Source organism: Lontra canadensis, unplaced genomic scaffold, assembly GCF_010015895.1.
Source record: "Lontra canadensis isolate GAN:19392208 unplaced genomic scaffold, GSC_riverotter_1.0 scaffold61, whole genome shotgun sequence".
In the NCBI taxonomy this organism is placed as follows: Eukaryota; Metazoa; Chordata; class Mammalia; order Carnivora; family Mustelidae; genus Lontra; species Lontra canadensis.
The window spans coordinates 2,729,230-2,756,514 of NW_022631055.1; the positions used below are offsets into that span (position 1 = coordinate 2,729,230).

The window sequence follows — 27,285 nt, forward strand, 5'->3', positions numbered from 1 at the left end:
CAGAAAAATGAAGTGCATAACAGAGAATAGAGTACATGTAGAACTTAAAAACCATAGATACAGTTAAAATTTCATATATAAATCAAATATACTAATAGAATACATAGGTGATCTCTGACGTTCTCAGAAATTGCTATCCTGATGCTATAAGAAGAGGAGATGGATAGCCTGCGGTTGAATTGTCCACTTTAGCCTCACTAACTGTGATGATTACTGTCAAAATTGGAGCTTTAAAATGAAAGTATATTTCTAGCTTATAGATGTAAAACTCAGCTCACTGCGATTTGCATTTGGTGTAGAACTTGTCTGCAGTAGTTTCCCAGAATACATAGTCATGTTAGGCATTTTCCTAAAAGAACATTCAGTAGGATAATTACATTTTTAAAAGTTCCTCTTTTAAAAATATATTCTTTAATGAATGTTGCATTATATGATGATCATTATTTACTATTCTTAGTTAGAACTTACTATTCCTAGTTAGAGTTATTACTTACATTTATGTGTAGGTTTGCTGTATTTGTTACAAATGAGAATCCTACATTGAGTTCATGCCTTCATGAAGTCTTTATCTGGGGCTTTGGACTGCACTTAATGTACTCCTGCCTGAACTAAATTTTGATTTTGTGTAGAAGTTTTATATGGGTCAAAGACCTTTTTCAGTTCTTTGATTTCTTCTTTTTCAAAAATATTTTGTTACTCAGGATTCTTTCCCAGATTACTTCTTTTTCCCTTTAACTTAGGAAATGGAGGCGCTTGTTTCTTCAGCAGTATAAACTGTCTCCATAGAAATTATTGAAAGTGTCATCCTTGTTTTCTTAGATTTTTGCTCTTATAGGCTTCTCCAGCACTATAATATGGCCTCTCGAAGGAGGCCCTACCTTCAGAGCTTCTGGTTTTTCTTTTCACTGTCTCAGCTGGAGTCTTAGAGAGACAATGCTGATACCTGTTTAGATTGAAGGGAGGAAAGCCCTTCTACCATTCCTGTGTGCTCCAAACATTTTGAGCTCTGTTTTCCAAAGTGGGGTGTTTTGTTCATTCTTTTTTTTTTTTTTTTAAGAAATTTTCCAGAGATAGCATTTCTTTTCTTTTCTTTTCTTTCTTTCTTTCTTTCTTTCTTTCTTTCTTTCTTTCTTTCTTTCTTTCTTTTTTTTTTTAAAGATTTTATTTATTTGACAGACAGAGATCAGAAGTAGGCAAAGAATAGGCAGAGAGAGAGGAGGAAGCAGGCTCATGCAGGGCTGAGCAGAGAGCCCATGCAGGGCTGGATCCCAGGACCCTGAGATCATGACCTGAGCCAAGGCAGAGGCTTTAACCCACTGAGCCACCCAGGCACCCTTTCTTCTTCTTCTTCTTCTTTCTTTTTTTTTTTTTAAAGATTTTATTTATTTACTTGACAGAGATCACAAGTAGGTAGAGAGGCAGGCAGAGAGAGGTGGGGAAGCAGTCTTCTTGCTGAGCAGAGAGCCCAATGCGGGGCTTGATCCCAGGATTATGACCCAAGCCGAAGGCAGAGACTTTAACCCCCTGAGCCACCCAGGCACCCCTGTTTTGCTCATTCTTACTCTTTATCGTTGAGCTCTGGTCCATGCTGAATGCTGGTGTAATACCAGATCATTATGATTCTGCTTTCTTTTTCTTGTTGGGAACCACAGTACTTCTGCAGGTTTTAGAATTATTCATTTCCTTTCTGTCCTTAACACTTAACTCCAAGCCATAGGAGCCACAACTGGTGGCCTGGTCCCCTGTCCCCATTGCCAGGCATGCTTATATCTCAGACAGATGTGCCTATTATTCTAGATTAAACTCCAATTCAGTTAAATTCTAAACTCTAGACAAACGCTGTCTCATAGAACTTGGAAATGTCCTACATATACACTGTCCAGTATGATAATTATTAGCTATGTATGGTTCTTGAGCTCTACAAATGTGGCTAGTTTGATTGAGGTATTCAAATTTTAATAAATTAATTTTAATTAATTTAAATATCTAAATTTTCTTTTATTTTAAATCCAGTATAGTTAACACACAGTGTTATATTGGTTTCATGTGTACAATATAGTGATTCAGCAGTTCTATACATGACTTAGTGCTCATCTTGATAAGTGTCCTCTTAATCCCCATCACCTGTTTCAACCGTTCCCCCACCCATCTAACCCCCTGGTAACCATTAGTTTGTTCTCTATAGTTGAGAGTCTGTTTCTGGGTTTTTCTTTATTTCTCCTTGTTCATTTGTTTTGTTTCTTAAATTCCACATATGAGTGATATTATATGGCATTTGTCTTTCCCTACTGACTTATTTTGCTTAGCATTATACTCTCTGGATTCATCCATGTTGTTGCAAATGGCAGGATTTCGTTCTTTTTTATGGCTGAGTTATATTTGATTATATGTATGTCTATACCACATCTTTATGCATTCATGTATTGATGTACATTTTAGGTTGCTTCAATAATTTGGCTATTGTAAATAATGCTGTAATAAACATAGGGGTGCATGTATCTTTTTGAATTATTGTTTTTGTATTCTTTGGGTAAAGACCCAGTAATGGAGTTACTGAATTATATGGTAATTCTATTTTTAATTTTTTGAGGAACCTCCATACTGTTTTCCACAGTGGCTGCACCAGTTTGCATTCCCACCAAAAGTGCTCAAGGGTTCCTTTTTCTCCACATCCTCGTCAACCTTGTTGTTTCTTGTGTTTTTGATTTTAGCCATTCTGACAGGTGCAAGGTGATATTGTAGTTTTGATTTATAATTTTAATTAATTTAAATGTAAACAGCTACTTGTGGCTAGTGGCTTCTGTATTGGAGAGTTCAGCTGTTCATGCATCTTTAACTGAGCAATAGTGCTCTTCTGTCTTTGAAGCATTTGTCTCTGTTGCTCTAACATGCAGTACTAGGGGGTTCCCATAGGGTGTAGAGAGGGAGGGAGCAGAGAATCACCAGCTTAGCCAATTAGCTTTGCTGAGATGGTAGAAGTTACAGCAGAATTTTCCTTATTGTCCTCACTTAATTAGGCGATTATCAGGGTTCTATATTCTTTGTTAGGCTTAGTTCCTGCTATCAAGGGCTTACCATCTAATGAGGTTATTAAAATAACAATTCAAGACATACTGTAATAAGTTCTGTAAGAGGCACAAAGTATTATGAAGGTGAGTTCGGTCCTAATTACTGTTATTATTCTCCTATAGATTCATCTACTTTCTTGTCTTTTCTCCCTCTCTGTTTCTTTAGGTTTTAAAGGATTTTTAATTAATATATAAAATGTAACTTTAAATTATATTATTAAGTAAGAATGTTCAGTTAAATTTTTATTCTGATATGTTTTTTAAAATTCACATTTTATGCATATTAGGAATATTTCAGATATGCAAAGTGTTTTTGTAATTCCCATTTGAAATTCTCTTCAAACGTTGTGGCAGTCTTAAATATAAAGACAAAGGAAATAAATTGCCATGTACCTGACACTGAACTTCAGTAGTTTTCAACTTAGGGCAAATCTTGTTTCATTTATTGTCTCCACTCTTTTATTTTGAAGGAAAACTTCATTCATCATAGAATTTAACACACGTAAACATTTATGTATGTATCTGCAAAGGATAAATATGTTTCTTTAAAAAACTATCACAATGCTATTATTGCTTTTAAAGATAACAGTAATTCATCAGTGTCATCAAACATCCAATTGGTTTTTGAATTTCCCTGATTGTCATAAAAATATGTTTATGTGTATTCTTTAGATTGTTGAAATCAGGATCCAGTTAAGGTCTCTACATTGTAATGAGTTTGCCTTTTATTTCATTTTTAGTATGTTTCATCATTTCTACCTCATATAATGTTTGTTACCTGTTCATTGATTTGATTTGATTTGTTTTTATTGAAGACTTTATTTATTTGACAGAGATACATTGAGAGAGGAAACACAAGCAGGCGGAGTGGGAGAGAGAGAAGCAGGCTCCCCACTGAGTGGGGAGCTGCTCAGGGGAAGCCCGATACAGTACTTGATCCCAGGACCTTGGGATCATGACCTGAGCCAAAGGCAGATGCTTAACCGACTGAGCCACCCAGGCGCCCCTACCTGTTCATTGATTTTAGAACAAAGTCTTGGATGGATGAGTAGGCAATAATCTTAAGCATCTGCCAAGAATGCTAATGGTGTTTTAAAAGAATGCTATATATTTGCAAGAGGTGATTTAATTTTCCTTGTTCCCCATACAGTATCTTGTGCAGCTTGTTACTGATGCTCATGTGAGCACATGTTACTTGAAGATTCTGATTGAGAGATATTATGATGTTTGTACATACTAAGTATGATACCACAAGAATACAAGGGGACTTAGAGTTCCATGCTGCTGAAATGTCTGGTCCTAGTTACTTGCACCCATGAAGTAGTTACTTTTTCTTCCTCCTTCCTTTCTTCCTCTTCTGTTCTTCAAAATATCTTAAATTTTTTTGTATATATGGCCATCTAGTATCATGTAGAAATTAGTTTTATTTGATGATATGTACAAATCACTGTTTCTCTGCTCAGTATCACTTGAATTGTGGAAACGCTTCTAAATCAAAGGAAGTTGGTATTACCACCTTACTGAGGAAAAGAAATAAGTTTTAGTTTAGTGCCTATACTGTGTATAGAGACATAGGTGTGGTTTAATAATAATATTCCTTCAAAAGTAAATAATTCTTCAGCCTTGCCATAATGATTAGGTTGCTGAAATATTTTGCCGTAAAACACATTAATAGGCTTCTAGGATATGATTTGCAATGACAATAAACACATACACTTAAATTATAAATTCTTTCCCAAATTTGGTTGAACAGAAATTAATTTCCAGTAAAGACTTTGCTGGGATTAGTTATGTAAAAGTACCAAAAATCTGTAAACACTGAAGAGTGTAAGGTTTTTTTTTTTTGTTGTTGGATTGGGAGGAAATTGAGTTGTAGTCGTTGGTGACTGTTGAATGTGAAGCCGGTGACTGTACATAGCCCCAGTATGGCCAGGCAGAAAGTACGTATGCAATTGTTTTGGAATTTAAGTCTCTCAAGATTTGTCATTGTCTGTAGCTAAAGCCTAATCTTACTGAGACATGAAAAAATGAAAAAATGATACTAATTAAACAGTCTAAGGAAATGTCTTCAGATTCAGTGAAAACTTGGACAGGAAATAGAAGGACAAGAAAGAGCACAAAGGTTCTGTGTTAACAGCTTCTGCCTATAGGCCCAGTTGTGTTTTTTGGAAGAGAGGAAAATCTGGCCGATGAATGGCTGTTTGTAGAGTAGTGACCATGGAAAGAAGATTATGGGCTTTGCATTCTTTTTTTTTGCAATGGGAAAATAGTGTGTATGTGTATAAGGCTGGTTGACAAGATCAATATAGTTGTGGAGGAGGAACAGTAAACATATTTATTTAAATCAATAAAACTGGTCATAGGTAATTATTCTGGAGAAAATAAATCGGATAATAAGGCTTACTGGGTCCAGCAGGTGGATTGTAAGTGCTGAGGCCTAGAGAATGTTAGAGGCTATTGAGGAAAGTGAAACCCAGTATAAAGGGACAGCCACTACTTGCTCTGGCCCAGTGTTGCCAAATTGCTAAGTACCGAATATGAATATATATATCTTTTAATGTGAAAATTCCCAATTTTTAAATGTTGCCTCAACTATAAAACAAAACAAATGAACAAAACCAAATAAAACTGTGTGGACCAAATAAAACACATGGGATATGATAAGCTTTTCAGTTTGTGACCCTCAGTAGAGAATGTATTTGTTCGTTGTTTACAGAACACAAACTAATGGATAGATAAAGGCTTACTTTTTTATCCCCTGAAAGATGACTTCAGAGGTCTGGTTTTTTCTGCACATAGCAGATTTCTTTGATCATAATGAGGAAGCAGGACTGTGTTCCAGACATTTGAATCATCTGTCTGCCCCTACAGTGTTACTTTACTAATTCTGTAGTTTTTCCTATATGCTTCTGTACTATAGGTTGTAACACAGGATCTGAAATCTTATTATAGGGAAGTACTGTAAAAAGATTGAGTTCTCACACAGGTATTATATAGAAATTTCTGTCTTATGGTATTTAAATGTAATTTTGAATTGTTCTTTGGGCTGAAATTCTGTTTAAAGGCTGATATTAAAGTGAGCTTGAAGACTGTGGCCTTGAGTCACAACAGCAGAAGTATCATCTTGTGATAAAAAAATTTGTAGACTTTGGAATAAGCCAATCTCCAGATACCACCATATAAATTTTTGAAATATGATAATGTAGTTGAAAAAATTGTTAATAGTGAGACAGACAAGTAGATATATGCTGAAAAGGAGGTGTCTGTATTAACAGCATAGATAGCACAAATTTCACTTTTCTCTATTGTATAAACAAAGCAGATTTGAAGAAGAAAAAAAATTGTCCCTTATCCTACACATTTGTATCTCTGAGAATTCCCTGCAATCCCTTATGGGTAGGTATTTTATGTAGTGTATGCAGAAATTCATATAGATATTTTATAATTTAAAGAGGCATTTCACATTTTATTTTATTTTATTTTATTTTATTTTTTTAAAGACTTTATTTATTTATTTGATAGAGATCACAAGTAGGCAGAGAAGCAGGCAGAGAGAGGAAGGGAAGCAGGCTCCCTGCCAAGCAGAAAGCCCGATACGGGGCTCTATTCTAGGACCCTGGGATCATGACTTGAGCTGAAGGCAGAGGCGTTAACCCACTGAGCCACCCAGGCGCCCTGGCACTTCACATTGTATATAATGTATCATACATATATCCAATTTACTTTTTTTTCATTTAATCTGCTCTAAGAATTTTTTTTACATTTCAATACTGTCTTAATAGTTACAGTTTTAGATATTATTTTACCTACTGAAGGTATTATATCATAATATTAGACATTTAGACTTTTTGTTTTATTACTAGTCACTTCATGTTTGAAAAAAAATAACTATGAAATTTTTCCACACAACAGATTTTCACTTGAAGGATTAGTAAATAAAAAATAAGCATTTTATTGCACTTTCATATTAACCTTATTAAATCATTGAAAAGTTGGTAAATCATCACAAGGACACCATTTGCGTATTTGCTAATTTAAGAAATACTACCATGTTTATATGTTTTCCCATATGTTTATTTCTCATACTTTATTTATGAATTTATTCATGTCACTCATCTATAAGATTCTTCATGTTCTCCTTACTAATTTTTATGAGTTCTTTATATTATTAAGCTCATTTTTATGTTTGGTGAAACTTATTGTTTCTCTGAGCACTTGTTTCCTTATTACTTTTTCAGTTCTGTTGTATATGTATCTGTTGTAATCCCTTTATCTTTTACTTTGTGATTGTATCTATGGCATTAAGGTTTAGAATATTTTTCTACTAAAATCTGATAAATGTGCAATTCTGGTTTTTTAAATTTTTGTTTTTTGTTTTTTGGTCATTGTGTGGTGGAAAGTTTGGATCTAAATTAATTTTTCCTTTAAAAACTGCTAATTGGTTACTCTAACACCTCTTACCACTCTTACCAAGTCCCATCTGTGTCCCCACCACCCCCACCACCATGGTTGATGTTTTAATTAATGCCGATGAGCCAAAAATTCTGGTCACTACATTCTAGGTGATGATTTTCTAAGGGAGTAAGCCAGAAAACACTTTGAGAAAAAAAGTGAGGGTAGAGAGGTAACTAAAAGAAAGTCTTTAAATAGAGCCTGGACTTGATGGTTTTGAAAGTTCTCAGCTTCCACTAAGAGCAAAAGGCTTAAACTGAGAAGACTTAAATTAAGATTTACAAGCAAATATCAAATCCAGGGCACTATCAGGAAAACCTGGTATCCAAGTGAAGTCTCCTTTATGACTGATCTGTTAAAATCTGTGTGTGATAGGGACGCCTGGGTGGCTCAGTCAGTTAAGCTGCTGCCTTCTGCTGGGTCATGATCCCAGAGTCCTGGGATCAAGTTCCGCATCCAGTTCCTTGCTCAGCAGTGAGCCTGCTTCTCTCTCTGCCTCTGCCTGCCACTCTGCCTGATTGTGCTCTCTGTCTCTCTGACAAATAAATAAAATCTTAAAAAAATCTGTGTGTGATAAAGGTGGTGCCTCATAGTAGTATTCAGGGAGATGAAAGTTTTTCTAAAGATTTTAGGGTATGATTTATAGGCACACTCAAACAGTGGGACTTTAAGAAGCTTAGGGGTGTTCCTCAGCAGAAGCCCAGGGCAGAGAAGAGCTTATCTCAAAGAGCTTCGTGAGTGTAGTTTTTGTCTATTAAAGAGAACCCTAAGAAGATTCACAGAAACCCGCAAAGTTTTAAAAGAAAGATGTGATAGAAACACTTCTGACTTGAAAGAGGAGAGGTAGCCTGGAAGATAGTACAAAATGTAAAGAGACTATCGGTTATAGGGGCCCCTGCATGTGGTAGCTGTCACTCCCCACTCCTTCCCTCTCGCCCCTGACAACTATGAAACTCCTTTGTGTCTACGGAATTGCTTCTTGACATTTCCTGTAATCACACAATAAGTGGCCTTTTATGTCTGGCTTTTTTCATTTAGCGTAAAGTTTTCAACGTTTATGTTGTAGTATATATCAGTACTTTATTCCTTTTTATGGCTGAATAATATTCAGTAGTGTAGATGTACCACCTTTTGTTTATCCATTCTTCAACTGATGAACATTTGGGTTGTTTCTTCTTGACTATTATGAATAACCCTGCCAAAATCGTTTGTGTAAATGTTTTTGTGTGGATATATGTTTTCTGGAAATTTCTAGGAGTAGAATAGTTGGGTCATGTGATAACCCTATGTTTATGTTTTTGAGGAACTACTGGACTTGTAAAGTGGCTATACAATTTTATATTCCTTCCAGCAATAGATGATGGTTTCAGTTTCTCCATATCCTTGTCAATACTTATCCATCCTTTTGATTATATCCATCCTAATGGGTGTGAAATGGCATCTCATGGTTCTGATTTACATTTCCCTCACAACTAATGATGTTGATCTTTTTATGTGTTTATAGGTTATTGTTTAAATTTTGATTACAGCAGTAAAATAACTCATTATGAGAATATCTCATTTAATTTACAAGTTCCAAATAAATACTTATCTAGATTTCATTACTTGAATCTTATTGTTTCTGTTTTAATATCAATCATGGGCAGGTTTATCTTTCTTATATAATAGCAAAGATCTGATTAGTCAATTTGAGAATCCTGCTTAGTGTTAATCTCAAGTGGTTTTTTTTCTAATGCTCATTTCTATTCTTTTAGTATTTGCAGTGGTGTATGTTTGAAGTGACCAGTCAGCATAAATCCTCTTCTGTCTTCTGTCATCTATCTAGCTAATATCTACTGAGTGGCTCTTATATGTCAGGCACTTTGCCAAGTGCTAGGGATACATAGTAGTGAGTGAGGTTTATAATCTGGTGTGGAATTTATAGCAAGTATACATGTAAATTATAATTGTAGTTTATTAATGATAGAGAGGAATGGGACATTATTGTATGATAGAAAATAATAGGGGGACCTGCTTTAGTTGGGCTGGTCAGTGAAAATTTTTCTTAGTTGTTGAATTCTAAAAGCATGGAAAGAACCGTTGAAACAAAGCAAAAGGAGTATGGCTAGAACACAGAAAAGTGAGGGGGAGAGGCTCACAAGGTGAGTCTGAAGAGAGCTGTTTTCCTTTGAGTAGCTCTAGCTGAAAATTAATTGTTTCCTTAGGATATAAATAAATGAACAAACAAATCAGTCAGCAAATTAATTAAAACTTCTGACCATGCCTTACAAAATTTGACTTTTTCCTGAGATCTCCCTGGCTTTATTTCCTCTCCTTAACTTTACACTTCAGTCACAGGGGCCTCTTGGTGTTCCTCAAACATACCCAGCTCTTGGCTCCTCACAGCCTTTATGTTCACTGTTTCTTCTGTTTCCACTCTTCCTCCTCCATCTCTTCGTGTGACTTACTGCTTTTTATCTTTCATTTCTCTCCTCAGCTGTCTTTGTTTCAGAGATGACTTCTATCCCCTTTTCTAAAGTAGCACACTTGTATAAATTATACTTATATAAAGTAGCACACTTGTTTATTATTTTACTCTGTTAATTTCTTTTTTTTTAAAATATTTTATTTATTTATTTGACAGACAGAGATCGCAAGTAAGGAGAGAGGCAGGCAGAGAGGGAGGAAGGGAAGCAGGCTTCCTGCTGAGCAGAGAGCCCAATGTGGGACTCGATCCCAGGACCCTGAGATCATGACCTGAGCTGAAGGCAGAGGCTTTAACCCACTGAGCCACCCAGGTGCCCCTACTCTGTTAATTTCTTTCAAAGTATTTTTATGAGAACTTATTTTATTTATCTATGTTTGTTGATTATCCATCCCTCTGACTAGAAGGGAAGTTCCATGAAGGCAAATACCGTGTCTCTTGAGTTGACTGCTAATAACCCTTGTGTTTGGTGCAATCCCTGGTACTGTTGAATGACTGGATTAATTAATTTATTATTGTAGAATCTTGAAGGATATGGTGAAATGGTAGATTTTAAGTGTACGTAGGAGCCCTGAAAAAAAATTAAATTGCTATTAAGCTGTTAAGTTGATTTCAGTGGCTGGTTTTTTTGCCCCTTTTATAAACATGGAAATTCTTCCACAGAACTGTCAGGTAGGTTCATATAATCATCATTAATTTACATATAATGTGAAATCATAAGAAGTATAGTGACTTCTTTTAAAGCACTGGTTTGCTGATTTTCTGGGATCTCTACGTCAATGTGGCCTTTCTTTTTGTTTTTAAAATCAAACTTTGTAATATTTCAGCCATTATTTCTTAGAATATATTTTTTCTATCCCATTCTTACTCTCTTTTCCTTTGCGACTTTTAATTGCATGTGTGTTGGACTATGTGATTTTGACCCACAGGTTCCCGATGCACAGTTAATTTTCCAGCAGTCTTTTTTTCCTCAGTTCCTTCTTTGTTTTTATTTAAGTAATCTCTACACCCATCGTGAGGCTCAAACTCAGCACCCCAAGATCCAGAATTGCGTACTATTCTGATTGAGCCAGCCAGGCGCCGTACTCTCTCAGTTCTTTAATTGGATGATTTATATTGATTCAAGTTCACTGACTCTTCTCCTGTATCTCATCTTCTGTTAAGCCCATCCATTTCTTTTTTTCAGTTCTAGAATTTTTTTTTCCTTAATAACTTCATTTTTCTGCTGACGTTTTCTCTGGGTATCTATCTATATACCATATATATTGAAAGTAAAGTCTTTGAACATATTTCTCTTAAAATTTTTTTAAAGATATTATTTATTTATTTAACAGACAAAGATCACAAGTAGTCAGAGAGGCAGGCAGAGAGAGAGGGGAGAAGCAGGCTCCCTGCCGAGCAGAGAGCCCGATGCGGGGCTCCATCCTAGGACCCTGGGATCATGACCTGAGCCGAAGGCAGAGGCTTAACCTACTGAGCCACCCAGACGCCCCCTTCCCTTAATTTTTTAAAGCATATTTATACTAGTTTCTTTAGTTCATCTGTTAAATCCAACATCCAGGCCATCTTGGGATCAGTTTCTGCTGATTGCTTTCTGACTTGTGTACTGGACTTGGTAGATAGTATGTTAGAAAGATTTGAATTCTGTTATCTTCAGATGAGAAATGTTGATATGTTTTTTCTTTTTTCTGATAATTCATTTACTGACATATTACCTTTAGCTTGTTTAGGTTTGGTCTTATGCTTCGTTAGACTGTATCTGTGGAGAGCTTAAGGTGTTTCTGAGTGCATCTAATTTAGAGGACTCCTACCTCCCAACCTTTGCCCTCTTCCCCATCTTGTAGGGCTTATTTTAGGGTTCCTTAGAGCAGATCTAGAGTAGGTATTACTCTCAGATATGGTTTCTACACCCAGGGCTTGGCCTTTGGGGTGTCTTAGCTGGATGCCCAAAGTGCTAATGAGGTATTTTATTGTTTCACCGTTGTGACTGACCCTAGAATTTCCATTGTCCTCAGCACTGTTTGACCTCTAGGTATCTCTGTTCCAGCCTTTTTTTTTTTTTTTTTTTTAAGATTTTATTTATTTATTTGAGAGAGAGAGAACAGGGGAAGAGGGAGAAGCAGAATGCCTGACGGATTATGACCTGAGCTGAAGGCATACGGTTTACCTGAAGACTGAGCCACCCAGGTACCCCTTTATTCCATTCTTAAATCCTTTAGCAGTTCTCCAGTAAGTTTCATCTTGCCTTTGGCATGTACAATGCAGACCACAGCCAAAGACTCTTAGAGAACTTCCATACCAGGACCTCTTTGCATAGATGTTTTTCTTTGGGGCCTTGCAACACAAGATGTCAGCAACTTAAATTCTTAATTTCTCCCTCCTTAGCTCAGTGGACTGCTGTCCTCTGCGTGGGTTGTTTCCTTTCTTGGAGTACCTTTTCCTCAACCTTACCCTTGCCCTGCTTGGACTTCAGCTCAAAGCACCATAATTAAGAAATATTGCCAGGCAGAGAGCTGAAGTGGTCATGGGGCTTATCTCATGTGTTTCCCTTCTCTCAGGAATCACAGTGTTTCACTTATTGTTTAATGCCAGAAAAAGTTGCCTTACATTATTTGTTCACTTGTGCAGTAGTTGATGGTGGGAAAACTAATGTAGTTCCAGTTATGTTGTCCTGTCCAGAAGTCTAATTCTGAAGCCTGTTTAGTTTGGAAAGGGGATGTGTTCTTAAAAAGTGAAAATCCTATGTCCTTTTAGACTTTTTTCACCCCATTCATCCTCACGATTATTTATTGCCTGTCTTCTGTCTGCATTTGGCACTAGGCATACAAGCAGAATGAGGCACAGTTTCTTTCCTCAAGCAGCATACTTTCTTGGTGGGGTAAGAGGCCAGCAAATAGGAAGTTTAAGTCTTGATTGTTTTTCTTTTTTGAACCATGACACACATTGATATTTTAGGCACCCTGCCTCCTCAATTTGATAACTTGTTATATCAGGAAAGATAAATTAATCCACCTTTTCCAAAGGAGAGGCTTTGGTAGTAGATGTAAGCTCTAAGTATACTTTTCTTAATTATTAACCGTTAAATTTGCTTTATATTGAAATAATTAGTGAGAACTATAAAAATGCTCTTTATCTGCTCATGTATTGCTTTCACTCTTTTGCCATTGGGAAATGTTTTCAAGAACTGCAGATATATATCTTAATGTATTTATGATGTTAAAAAATTTTTGTATTCTATAGTATATTTAATTACCAAAACAGAGTTTTTTGACTTTCATTTTTTTAAGGTCAGCCTAAGTCATGAAAAACAAACATCTTTACCCTGTTTCATATATCACTGCCGACAACCTGATAATCTTCAACTCAGGGTCTGGCTATAGAATGATTTTTGCCCGCAATCACTGATAATGATGTATGAATTGGATATGAAACAGAGTTTCTTCAGTTTCTCTTATGACCTCCACCCAAAATTAGATTGACTTTAGATTGATTATAGAAAAAATAGCTTGAAAAGCTGTTGTTTTTTCCTTGGTAAAATGCCCTTGAACATTAACTTAGAAATAAGATAGGTGAAACTTCTGTTACAGCAATGCTTTCTCAACCATAGTAGTTTCTGAACCACCACATTTTTGAAACCTCCCTGAATAAGAGAATTCTTGACCATGAAACTTTTGACAGTCCTTATGGGGGAACTGCGCTTTGGTTTAAATTCAATATATAAAATTAATAGACTATTACTGATGTGTTATTTATCTTCAATATTAATGAGTACATTTATTGTTTCTTGCTTTCTACTTTAAAATATTTTATCTTTCCTATTGTTTTATGTATGCTAGCATTTTTCATATGTGGCCCTTCGTTTAAAAGTCTAGTGCCTTTCTAATTTTTTTTGTTTTTAAGATTTTATTTATTTGACACAGAGAGAGAGATCACAAGCAGGCAGAGAGGCAGGCGGCGGGGTGGGAGGGAAGCAGGTTCCCCGCCAAGCAGAGAGCCTGACTCGGGGCTCAATCCCAGGACCCTGAGATCACAACCTGAGCCAAAGGCAGAGGCTTTAACCCACTGAGCCACCCAGGAGCCCCGCCTTTCTAATTTTTGACTGAGAGTTGTTAATTTTCACTTCCTACCTGCAACTATAGTAGAAGGAATAAATATATAAAATAATTAAATAAATAAAATTTAAAAAATCATACTTGTTTTTCAAATCTCTTTTCTCATTACCAAGCACATTAAGTCAGACCTTCTTATACACATCTGTCTTCTTTCTTATAGATACTGATATTTCCCCAAACTTATAATTCCAAGAAGTCATTACTTCTTGTGTAGCCTCACAACAACGTCATTCATAGTGTACCTGGTTTGCTAATGGTGTATTTATGTGTGAACTTACTTCAGTATGTACTATATACCTCTGTTCTGGTGTTTGTTTGTTTTTTCACTAACTCCTCCAGAACCAGTGACACCTTCAATGCACAGTTTTGTAGTAGATAACATTCTGGGAAGTTTAGTCCCACTTGTGTGTTGTATCAACTTAGTAACATCATACCTATGTTCTTCCTTACAAAGTAAGATTTATAAACTGTTGTATTTACCTGATATTAGGTAACACCTATCTTTTGCTCATGTTAAGTTAGATGCATAAAAGAAAGAATAATTTGGTGAAATTAGTATAAAGGGTAAAGGATTTTTAGGTATCTGTGGGCCTGCGAACTCTTCTTTCAAGGATCTAGGTTAGCAGCATGTTGGGATCCGTTAGTTTCAGTTACTGTAGGTAAGTGGTATGCCGCTCTTTAATAATACTCTTCAGGTTATGTGGAGTCTTCTTTTCAAATAAACAGAGTTTTACTATGTTTTCATTGACTGATACAAAAACGGCATCTTAACAATGATTGTTGTCTGTGATGGCAAAAAATATCTACAATGCAAAACTTGCAGTGTTCCTTTTTCAGGTTGACGGTGACTATTGTTATTTGTGGTCAGATAATCAGCAAAACTCTCAATCCTTTGGAGACTGTTTCTGTTTTTTCTGAGGCATTCACCCCTCTCTCCCACTTGCATTTTTAACAAAGCAGAAACATTGTCTTTATTAGCAGAGAGAATAAATGTATGCCTCTTGTTTCCATTTCGTCTGTGTCTTTTAAATAGGTTTGAAAATAATTTTGTTTGTCCATAGAACGATAGTATATGTTAATAGGCCTGGGCTAAGATAATTGTGATAAATGTTTTGGGATTGTATAGGGAGTATGTGTTTTGATTTCTTGATAGGAATGATCAGAGCATTGTGAGTTGCAGGGTGAATAAGTGATGAGAATATCACCAAAGTGTCCAGTCCTACAAACATGCCTTTGTACTGACAATAATTGTTTTGACTGCTGTTTTGCAGCTGTTGAAAATGGACAGATAGATGTGTTAAGGCTTTTGCTTCGACATGGAGCAAATGTTAATGGATCCCATTCTATGTGTGGATGGAACGCTTTGCACCAGGCCACTTTTCAGGTAACCTCTGAATTTATTATTTCATTTCCATGTAAATTATGTGTTTTACCCTTTTAAAATGACAGTTCTATACAGTTTTTGCTTCCTACTTGCCTGTGATTTATGATGGTTAGTGCAGTACAGAAAAGGCAGTCTAAATGCTAATGATCATTCTGAATAAGCCAACTGCTCTGGTAGTTCCAGCAGCTTTGGGCTTCAGGGATTATCTAGGTTTTTCATATGTTGATAGCATAGTTAAGAGACCATCAGAATATTTGGGATATAAATTGATAAGGAACAGGGCTTATTTTATTTACAGCAGTGTGTTTAGAAACTGGTAACTCCTTAGTGCTTGGGCTAGCAAACTAGTTTTGTAGGCTTTTTTTTTTTTTTTTTTTAAGATTTTATTTATTTATTTGACAGATAGAGATCACAAGCAGGCAAAGAGGCAGGCAGAGAGAGAGGAAGGGAAGCAAGCTCGCCTGCTGAGCAGAGAGCCGCATGTGGGGCTTGATACCAGAACCCTGAGATCATGACCCGAGCCGAAGGCAGAGGCCTTAACCCACTGAGCCACCCAGGTGCCCCAGTTTTGTAGGCTTTAAAAGGATTATGACTCTTAGAGATCAATGTTTCATCTGTTTATGTTTAATGGGCTAGCTAAAGGTATAGAATAATCTGATTGTTTAGTACTTCCTTCTTATTGAACCATACACTTAAAAAAAGTTTTCCTTTAGTGAGGATTAAAAAAACCCCAAAACACAGCAATAAGAATAGAGACACCTTCTATTTTCTTTGTTTTCTCCTATTTAAAATACGAATCTGTGCTTTAGGAAAATGCTGAGATCATAAAATTGCTTCTTAAAAAAGGAGCAAGCAAGGAATGCCAGGATGACTTTGGAATCACACCTTTATTTGTGGCTGCTCAGTATGGCAAGCTAGAAAGCTTGAGCATACTTATTTCATCAGGTAAGATTAATCCATTAGCCTTTGCACTGTTAAGATCTTGAGTTTTAACTGTGTATCTTCTTAGGAAGTATAATTCTTGAGCAGATATAAATCAGGTTATGAAATTTATGGTTTTATGTTAGTGGTAATAAGATTACATAGAAGTTGATTTATAAGCTTGGTTACTAACTATTACTAACATAATGTGATGCACAGCTACTTATTTATCTGAGGAGGAACATAATGATCTATCACTAAAGCAGGTTTATTGGCAAGTTGAATGATGGGTCTGTTCTTGCTTATGGGGACCTGAGTAGTTCCAGCTTTCTAGGGCACGAGACTATATAAACTTAATTAATTTATTAGATAGTTATTTTGTATATTAAGCCTTTGAGTTGTATGTTTTGATAAATTGTGTGTTTATTTAAATGGGTTTATTTGAAAGCATGTTTACCCTTTATTATGTTCATAGCAACATAAACCTGCTAATGGTTTCTCTCTGACAATTATCACACATTCAGCATTGTGGGAAAAGATGGTGTTGACGCCGCATTCTTATGCTGTATGATATTTTTGTGACCAGAAATGTTTGTTATGTAAGGGCTTTTAGATTCCTTCAAACACTGTATGGGCTCACAGTACTAAGCTCATGAAGCATGGATAGTTAAGAGCTAAAGGGAAACATATCAGATTTGCCACCAGGTTAAAAAAAAATTAATACCTAGGCTTTTTATATATGTCTATAATAATACTTAGGTTTTTAATGAATTACCTCCAAGGGGCACCTGGGTGGCTCAGTTGGTTAAGCCTCTGACTCTTGATCTCAGCTCAGTTCTTGATCTCAGGGTCATGAGTTCAAGTGCCGTGTTGCAGGTTTGGAACCTACTTTTAAAAAGTTACCTCCAAATATACAAAACAGAGAAAGCACATATTTTCTTATTTCTGCTTTCTGCTTACAAACCTTCAAATGCTCAAATTGAAGTATGGAGGAAAGAAAATATTAAATGCCAAATTAAGCTATCGTTAGAAATATTGAGTCAGTAAATCTTAGAGTTAGTGGAAATCTCCAAAATCACTTATTTAAACTTGTATTGTTTTTAGATTAAGAATCCCAGCCCCTGATTTAAATGCCTTGCCAAAGAAGTAGAAAATATTTACTGGCAGAATCAGGGCTTGGAATCAGGTCTTCTCATGTGACTTCTCTTCTTTTATGTGGTATCTTCCTGATGCTGTCCCAGTTTATTTTATGGCTTCCAGTCCTATACGTTCCAATTATTAGTGTGCAACTAATATTTAGAATAAAATGGGTTATGGGGCACCTGGGTGGTTCATTTGGTTAAGTGTCTGCCTTTGGCCCACGTCATGATCCTAGGGTCCTGGGATCGAACCCTGCTTCGGGCTCCCTGCTTGGTGGGGAGCCTGCTTCTCCTTCTCCCTCTGACTGCTGCTCTGCCTACCTGTGCTCTATTTCTTTGTCAAATAAATAAATAAAGTCATTTAAAAAAAAATGGGTTAAACTGCACCTTAATGACTATCTCTATGCCTAGCATGTCTCCCAGAATGCTAGGTACTTGTTTTGTTTTGCTTTGTTCCTTTTTTCCCCCCCTCTCCTCTCTGAATAGTTATGAACAACAAGTTGAAAAAGTATGTAGGTATGTTTATAATGTAGCTATATATGTTTCTAACTAGTTAAAATGATTTTTCTTTCAGTAAATTATCTGTCATTTTTCTGACTTTTCTACCTATAATTTTATAGGGCCTGGTTCCGTATTCTTTTTGATACTTTGAAATTGTCAATCAAAATGAAATTCTGCTTAAAAAAAAAATGAAATACTGCTTTAAAAAAAAAGGAAACTTGGGGCGCCTGGGTGGCTCAGTGGGTTAAGCCGCTGCCTTCGGCTCAGGTCATAATCTCAGGGTCCTGGGATCGAGTCCCGCATCGGGCTCTCTGCTCAGCAGGGAGCCTGCTTCCCTCTCTCTCTCTCTCTGCCTGCCTCTCTGTCTACTTGTGATCTCTCTCTGTCAAATCAATAAATAAAATCTTTAAAAAAAAAAAAAAGGAAACTTAAGTAAATTTTTTTCTCAGCTTAATCTTTTCTCAGTGATTAGTGTTCCCCTCTTTCTGAAGCTTTCAGTAGGTGAAGCATCTACCTTGTAAAAGTTAGGAACATTCTACTTGTCCGGATGTGTTGAGTATCCAGTTGGAATTTCCGACGTTCCGCTCACCCTTTAACTTAGTATTTATGTTTTGCATAGTTTAGCTTAAGTTAGACCTGTGGTTTATTCCAGGTGCATTTATGGAACATCCTTTCAAAAAGATATTTTTTTTCCTTGTAATGAAAAAGACTTTTCCTCTGAGACATATTCCAGAAATTTAAAAATTCTCAGTCATGTACTAACACCATACTTAGCATACTTAACATGCTGTTTGTCAATGAGAAAAATTGGGGGAGATTTTGCTATTTTTAAAACCTTCCTAAAAAGTGAGGTCACTTTCAGCTTTTTTACATCTTAGTGCCCTGACATTTAAACAATTGATTAGTTTTTGTTCTTGAAAAATCAGCTCAGAAACCCATTTAAATAGACATTTTTCATTTCATTTTAAGGTTTTATCATGGAGTGGTCCCAAAAAAAGGGACTTAATGAAGAGTATAGTCAAAATTAGGGTTTTTTTTTTTTTAAGATTTTATTTATTTGACGGAGAGAGAAATCACAAGTAGGCAGAGAAGCAGGCAGAGAGAGAGGGGAAACAGGCTCCCTGCTGAGCAGAGAGCCAGATATGGGGCTGGATCCCAGGACCCTGAGATCATGACCTGAGCTGAAGGCAGAGGCTTAACCCACTGAGCCACCCAGGCGTCCCGTTGTTTTTTTGTTTTGTTTTGTTTTTATTTTTTTTAAAGATTTTATTTATTTATTTGTTAGGGTGAACACAAGGAGGGGGAGCAGCAGCCAGAAGGAAAACCAGGCTCCCCACTGAGCAAGGAAGCAGATGAGAGACTAGATCCCAGTGCTCTGGGATCATGACCTGAGCTGAAGGCAGACACTTAAAGGACTGAGCCACCCAGGTGTCCCTAGTCAACATTAGTTTTAAGGCATAGCCCCAAGGTATATCATATCTACAGGAATTTTTTTCATAAACCTCAGCCTGAATTGATTAATGGCATCTATTAATTCTTATAACTTAGGTTTTTCTTATCTTTTTCTGTAATAATCAGACATTCCATATTTGTTGGTTTGCATTTTTTGTTTTTCAGTGATTACTTATTGGGCCCACAGAGTGCTTGCTGGAGGACAGATTGGAATGAAATGAATCCTTCATTGAATAAGATTTTTGTTTTAGCTTAAAAATGAATTCTAAAGTACTAATCACTTGTTTTCTTGTTAACATAAAAGTGAAAACAATTTTAATGATTACCAGCAAATGTGGAAAATCAGTATGTTTATACAACAATATCCACTGGGATTGGAAAACCTATTGTACTCTAAAGCCCTTTTAAGACAGCTGTTTTGAAATTTATGTTAATCATCACCCTTTTTTTCCCCCCATGAATTAGGATTGTCTGTTAAATGTTGTATTTTGTATTAGGTGCAAATGTCAATTGTCAAGCATTGGACAAAGCTACTCCCTTGTTCATTGCTGCTCAAGAGGGCCACACAGAATGTGTGGAGCTTTTGCTGTCCAGTGGGGCAGATCCTGATCTTTACTGTAATGAGGACAATTGGCAGTTACCTATTCATGCAGCTGCACAAATGGGCCATACAAAGTAAGTATTAAAACAGAAAATAAAAATGGTCTCATAATCAAAAGTTAATAAGGAGGGGTGCCTGGGTGGCTCAGTGGATTAAGCCTCTGCCTTTGGCTCAGGTCATGATCTCAGGGTCCTGGGATCAAGCCCCAAATTGGGCTCTCGGCTCAGCGGGGAGCCTGCTTCCCCCTCTCTCTCTACCTACCTCTCTGCCTACTTGTGATCCCTCTCTCTGTCAAATAAAAAAATAAAATAAAAAAAAAAAGGTAATAAGGACTAAATTTTCTGGGCCAGACCCTTTATCTCTAGGCAGAATCCTTGGTATTGCCTTGTCTGCCAACCTACTGTATGACTAGATCCACCCCCGTATCTGTCCCCTCTGCCATCCTGAGCTCCTTTTAGTCTTGGACTTTCCTAGTGTGAGCAGAGTGGCTAGAGACAGAGTTCCGGGGCATCCTCCAGGTCTTTAGCTCTTTCCTCTGGTTTCTCAAGCTGTGGCCATGCTCTCCTACTCTGCTCTGGTTTTATCCCATGTGTCCTTAGTTAGCCATCTGATGACCTTATTCAACTTATTTATGATAACCTCCCTGACCCCAGAAAGCTTTTAAATTTGTAACCCCTTTTAGGTCGAGTCTTTCTTTTGTGTGGGCTGGGTAGTTCTCTCCATTTTGAATCCTTTGACTAGACTTCTCTTTATAAACTCAAGTCCAGCTTGGTACTCTTCCCTGCTTCTGTTACTCTACTTTCTTAGCCAGAACTTCTTATGGAATTTTTGCTGTTTTCCGGAGAGAGGAAGACTTAAAGAAATCGGAACTCTTTGAAATTGGGGGTTCCAGGAATCTTAGAAGCTAATAACCTGGTTATACCTATGAGAATATGGTTAGCCCATCTTAACATAAATTGGCAATGAATACTTTAAAAAAATATATGCCTAAAGTCTTTAGAGTTGTAATTCTAAAATAATAGTTTTATAGTTGTTACTGTTATTTAATTTAAAAAGTAGTAGTGGAAATTATCATTACTTTAGTGTGATTACATAGTAGGAAAACAAATTCTGTAATTTGGTTATTATGCCACAAGGTGGCACGGTATATTACTATTTCCTCAAAGGTATTTGTAAGTATTTTTGCACCTTGTATAATTTTTCAAACCCATTTTTAAAAATTAAACACATTTATTAAGGGACATTAAACAGGTTGTTTATTTTAACAGAATACTTGGGTTTTAAGATTAGGTATTTTTTCTTAAAATTCTTGATTTATTTAAACCTAAGTGTTAGGTACAATTATACTGGGAGCTTTAAATTGATACCAAAACCCACTTGGGATTTGCCCTCAATTTTGAGAATTCTGTTTGTCATTACAGTTTTCTAATATAACCCCTTCCGTGAGTATTAAGTTCTACTTAAATGTTAACATCTTAAGCCTACATTACAAAAGGAAAGGAGCTTTGGAGTAGCCCTGCCTTTCTTTTCCCAGAAAGGGGGGATTTCATGGTTGACCTTATCCCTACAGTTTTATTTTTAATTTTAGAAGAGTAGACTAGTTCTTCCTTTCCAGCTGAATCCTGGAGGTAGGTTTACAAATAATCTAAGAACTTAGATTTTAATTATTTTCTTAAGAAGTTCCTCTATTTAGCTACCAGTTTCTCTATAAATCTACGTTAGTGTTTAAAGAGCTCATATTCTGGGGCACCTGGGTGGCATCTGCCTTCAGTTCAGGTCATGATCCTAGGGTCCTGGGGTCAAGCCCCACATCGGGCTTCCTGCTAAGTGGGGAGCCTGCTTCTCCCTCTCCCATTCCTCCTGCTTGTATTCCCTCTCTCGCTGTCTTTCTCTCTCTCTCTGTCAAAAAAATAAATAAACTTAAAAAATAATAATAAAAAAATAAAGAGCTCATATTCTTTTCAGAGAATAGAATGTTTTAGCAACAATCTTTATTTCTTGGGCACCTGGTGGGCTTAGTCAGTTAAGCATCTGCCTTTGGCTCAGGTCATGATCTCAGGGTCTTGGGATGGAGCTCCACATTGGGCTCCCTACTCAGTGGGGAGTCTGCTTCTCCCTCTCTCTCTGCCCCTCTGCCTCCCCCTGCTTGTGCCCCATCCCTCCCCGGTCTTGTTCCCTCGCTTGCTTGTGCTCTTTCTCAAAGAAATAAATAAAATCTTTAAAAAAAAATTCTTATTTCTCCCTTATGAAAATACTGTTCATTTCATGGCACTCACTGTACTTAAAAATTCTTACTAATTAGAAAAATAAAATTTTAGTTTATTTTAAAAAGAGAAGTTTATTTTAAAAAAAGAAAGGAAATTATTTTCTTGATATAAGTTCATATTTGGTATAATGAAGTTTTTAATTATTAGATCCTGAAATAGCTAACAAAATTTGAATTGGGAAGAGTAGGGTGATGGTGGTAGCAAGATAAATAGTGAAAAAAATAAGTATAGCCTGTTCCCTATTTACTTAAGGTAAAATTACTAAATTCTGTTTTAGATACATGTAAGGACCTTTGTATAAAGCAACAATAGTAAGGGTAACATTTTGGAGTGTACAGCCTGTAATAATTTAATGTAGGTAGAAGACAAAGACTTTACATCAATCAGTGGGTGACTCTTAAAATATGTGCTGTAGAAATGTCGCCTGCACTCATGTATGTGTAAAAACATTAAATGCTCCTGAATTTGTGTGGTTACAGAATCTTGGACTTGTTAATACCACTTACCAACCGGGTTTGTGACACTGGGCCAGACAAAGTGAGTCCTGTTTACTCAGCAGTATTTGGAGGGCATGAGGAGTGCCTAGAAATGTTACTCCAGCATGGCTACAGCCCAGAAGCCCAGATGTGCCTTATCTTTGGATTCAGTTCTCCCATGTGTATGGCTTTCCAAAAGGAGTATGTATATTTGTTGTTTTTATTCTTTTTTGTATGGAGAAGTATTTCCAAGTGATTTTCTTTTATGATGAAACTTAATATCTCATATGCTAAACTGTTGACTTAACAAATAAATAACCCTCTATGATGTACTTTGTTCCATCAAAGTATTGTGAAAATGAAGTGATAACGTCAGAGATTTTTTTCCTCTTCTCCCTTTAGACCTGGATTATATTTTCATTGTAGCCACTTTAGAGAATACTTTCAGTGTATTAAAGTAAATGCAGGGTGGGCACCTGACTGGCTCAGTTGGTAGAGCATACAACTCTTGATCTCAGGATTGTGGGTTTAAGTCTCACGCTGGGTCTAGAGACTACTTAAAATTAAAATATTAAAAAAATATAGTAAATGCAGGATTTCTCTGCTAATTCTTGGTTTTCAAAGCAATTAAAAAATTAAGACAAACATTAGTTATATGATAAGGCCTGAAGATCTAATGTATAACATGGTGACTATAGTTGATAACATTGTATTATATAATTGAAATTTGCTAAGAGAGTAGAACTTAAATTTGCTCACTAAAAAAAGAAAATGATAAATATGTGACGTGATGGATGTGTCAATTCTTTGTGGGGGAATCCTTTCACAGTGTGTATATTTATGAGATTATTATGTTGTATGTTTTAAATAATTTAAAATCTTATCTGTCAGTTATACTTTAATAAAGCTGGGGGATGAAAAAAGAATTTAAAATGACTTATCAAGTAAGGCATTGATTTTATTTCAGTTTCTTTTACCATTTGAAATTTTTAAGGCTTGTTATTAGCCTAAAAATGAAACTTTAGTTTTGTAAATATTATTGTACTTTTAATGTATTTAGTATGTGGCATTTCTTTATGTGAGTCAGGGTAATTAAAAAGTCTTAAAATATTTGTTCTGCTAATCTTCTATGATTCTGTGAAGTAGAATAAATGAAGAGTTACTGCTGTTTTATTAGCTTCTGGCCAGTACTTGTCTCTCAGACTCCTGAGGTTTTAAAATAGATCGTAAGAATAAGGCCATGTGCAAGAAAAACCATACTGAGTAATATGTAGGGTCCATACATTAATGGAATAAGTTGGAACAATCGTGGTTTGTTTGTTTTTTTAAGATTTTATTTATTTATTAGAGAGAGATCCCAAGTAGGTAGAGAGGCAGGCAGAGAGAGACGGGAGGCAGGCCTCCCGCTGAGCAGAGAGCCCTATGCGGGGCTCGACCCCAGGACCCTGAGATCATGACCAGAGCCAAAGGCAGAGGTTTAACCCACAGAGCCACCCAGGCGCCACGACATTCTTGTTTTTAATGATATAGAAGAGGTTGTAGGCATGCCCCAAATTTCATTGGCTCTCCTGAATTCACTATTATGGACAGCTCTCCACTATTTAATTGAAATATCTATCAAAAATTTATTTTCTAAAAAAAAAAAAATTTTTTTTATTTTCTAAGCTTTTCAGTCTACCATTTTAAAACATTTGTTGTGTAAAATAGTAGTTAATTTTATTTATTCTGAATGCAAGCTTCCAGGTATATATTGTAGTCTGAATATTTGGGGCTTGGGTGAATCTGAGTATCTGGGACCTACTGTATGCATTACTTTCATGATTTCATAGTAGTGTGTTATGTATCCCTTCAAGTTTTATCTTTCTAAACACTTCTAGTTTTTCTTCAGTAGGGCTGCCTGGGTGACTTTAGTTGTTTCAGTTGTCTTTCTCTATATGTATCTAAGTCCACTATATTTTATTGTTAGGTCAGAATTGAACTTGTAAAAAATTATATTGGAATATAATGGTTTTGGATAGTTTTTATGTGTTTGTTCAATATGATGATAGTCTTCTCTGGCCTTCAGTTTACCTTTTGGAGGAAGAGCAGCTAAGCTCATCCCTCATCAGCTTCTAAGTGTCGTTTGAATTAAACCATATGACATAGTGCCGTGTTAACCCTGAAACACCTTAAAATAAAGTTTTTCTGCCTGAAGAATCAGGTAAATTGAGCCTTATGGGACAGAGAGTGTGAGGGGAATTCTGGAGAAGAGAGAGCTGGAGAAGGGTTCCCTCTGATTCTCGGTATGCATCTGCATATGTCCCAAGGTCACTCCAAGCTTTGAATGACAGGCCCAGATTGCTGAAAACAAGATTTAAACTGGCACCCAAGTCTCAGAGTAACCCCTTAGTGGCACATTTGATGGGACCAGACCCAAAATGGCATAATAAAGGCTTTGAGAACTGAATTGACATTGCAACTACAGTCTGTGGAAGGTGAAGGTACAAATTGTAGTCTGAACTAACTAGGTTATATGCCTGCTAAAATAAACAAGCTAAAATCAGTATTCTTCAAAGGATTAATATAGGACACAGGACACAGAACCTATACAACAGTAACATCACAATATCTAGGATATAGTCTAAAATTACTTGTCATGTGAGGAACCAATAAACTGCCCAGTTCTCAAGGGAAAAGAATTAACAGGTGTCAAACCTGAGATAATTCAGCTTTTGGAAATGTCAAGTAATTGAAAACAGCTGTTATAATGTGCTATTTAAGGTAAACACACTTGAAATAAATGAAAGGTAGAAATTCTCAAGTGAGAAATAAAAACTGTAAAAGAGGAACCATGTGGAGATTTTATAACTGGAAAATATAATATCTGAAATGAAAATTTCTCTGAATGGGCTGCATAGCGGAATGGAACTGATGTTAACTTGATGATAAGCTGATAGAAATTATCCAAAGAGAAGAACAGAGAGAAAAATTGAGGGAAATAAAAAAGGACAGAGCCTCAGGGTCCTGAGGGACAATATCAGCAGGTTAACGTTGATATCATTAGAGTCCAGAAGAAGAGAAAGAGATTGTTGCAGGAAAATTATATGAACTCATAATAGCCAAAAGCTTCCCAGCATTGGATAAAAAATACACATTTATGGATTTAGGAAGCTCAGTAGATCGATAAAGGATGAAGCCAAAAAACAATAACAAAAAAGTGTGCTCAAAAATAATCATACGGCTGAAAACTGAAAGTAAAGCAGCAGCAGTGTGCTATACAGTGGTCCTTGGTCACAGACATGGGCTAACAAGCTTGATTTTTGCTACTCGTGGCAATATTGCTCTGTGAAGTGACCCTCTAGACCACAACTGAAATCTGGTTTGGTAGCTTTAAAAGGGCTTATCAGCTATTTTTTTTTTCTCCCTTGTGGGAACTTGTAATTGGACCAAATGTGTTCTTAATTAGCAAGGTAGGTTTTTCAGTGAGAAAAGTCACTGGAAGATATTACTTGTTAGCCTCTAGGGGAACAGCTTAAAACATCAAAATACCTATTTTGATGTTTTTCTCCTAGTGTTTCTACTTTTCATTTGTTTGCCTGAGATCCATTGCAATAGATTAATTTGAGACATCTTTGCCATTATTACCTGCTTTGTGGGGAATTTAACTGAACTGGAAGCCTTTCAGAAAGGACTAAATCTAAGCGATAGTAGCATCATAATCACCTATGCTCACATTTAATGTGTGTATATAAAAGAGTTGACTTAAGTATAGTACATTGCATAATTTGGGGCACATAATAAAAAAATACCAAGGCTAATTTTTTTCTCCCTGCCATCTTCCTTTTATCTAGAAAACAATATCAATTGAACTTTAAAATCTGTACGGTTATATTAGCTAATAAATGCCTGCTCTTAGTTTACATGTCAATCACTGTACATGCAATGTGAGAATCATTTGATTATTTTGGAATTCCATATAAAACTTTGCTGATCAAGCAAGGAAAGTGTCATTCTCCCAGTAGGTTTTGTTTTAGTATATAAAGAGGGTAACATAGCCAGGTGTCTAGAGGAAAAAATCAAAATAGGAGAATTTGTTAATTTGTTGTTATTTCTTTTAGCAAGTATAACATCTTAAAATTTGGATTCTCAGGGGCACCTGGCTGCTCAGATGGAAGAATGTGCTACTCTTGATCTCAGGGTCATGAGCTCAAGCCCCACGTTGGATGTAGAGATCACTTAAAAAAAAAGAAAAAAAAAAGATTTGGATTCTCTATAGTCACACACTTAAAAATTAATTAAAATAATCTAAGTTGCCATTTAAAAAGCAAGGATAATTGAATATAATTTTCATTTAAAATAACTATTATATGCTTTTGTTCCATAATAAAACAATATATGAGTTTCCTTTACTCCATTTATCAACTATTTTTTTTAAATTTTATTTGTTTATTTGATAGACAGAGATCACA

At 36.0% G+C, this 27,285-nt stretch overlaps 1 protein-coding gene across 6 annotated transcripts in view; it reads left to right on the forward strand.

The window, feature by feature from the left end:
• The window catches only part of ASB3 (ankyrin repeat and SOCS box containing 3), a 106,592-nt gene that overhangs the window by 48,695 nt on the left and 30,612 nt on the right, over positions 1 to 27,285 (forward strand). For all 6 annotated transcript variants that reach the window (XM_032877786.1, XM_032877788.1, XM_032877789.1 and 3 more), the window contains exons 4-7: positions 15,368 to 15,480; positions 16,290 to 16,425; positions 19,991 to 20,168; positions 22,841 to 23,038. In XM_032877786.1, coding sequence (XP_032733677.1) covers positions 15,368 to 15,480; positions 16,290 to 16,425; positions 19,991 to 20,168; positions 22,841 to 23,038 — 625 coding nt within the window. The remainder of the gene's footprint in view (positions 1 to 15,367; positions 15,481 to 16,289; positions 16,426 to 19,990; positions 20,169 to 22,840; positions 23,039 to 27,285) is intronic.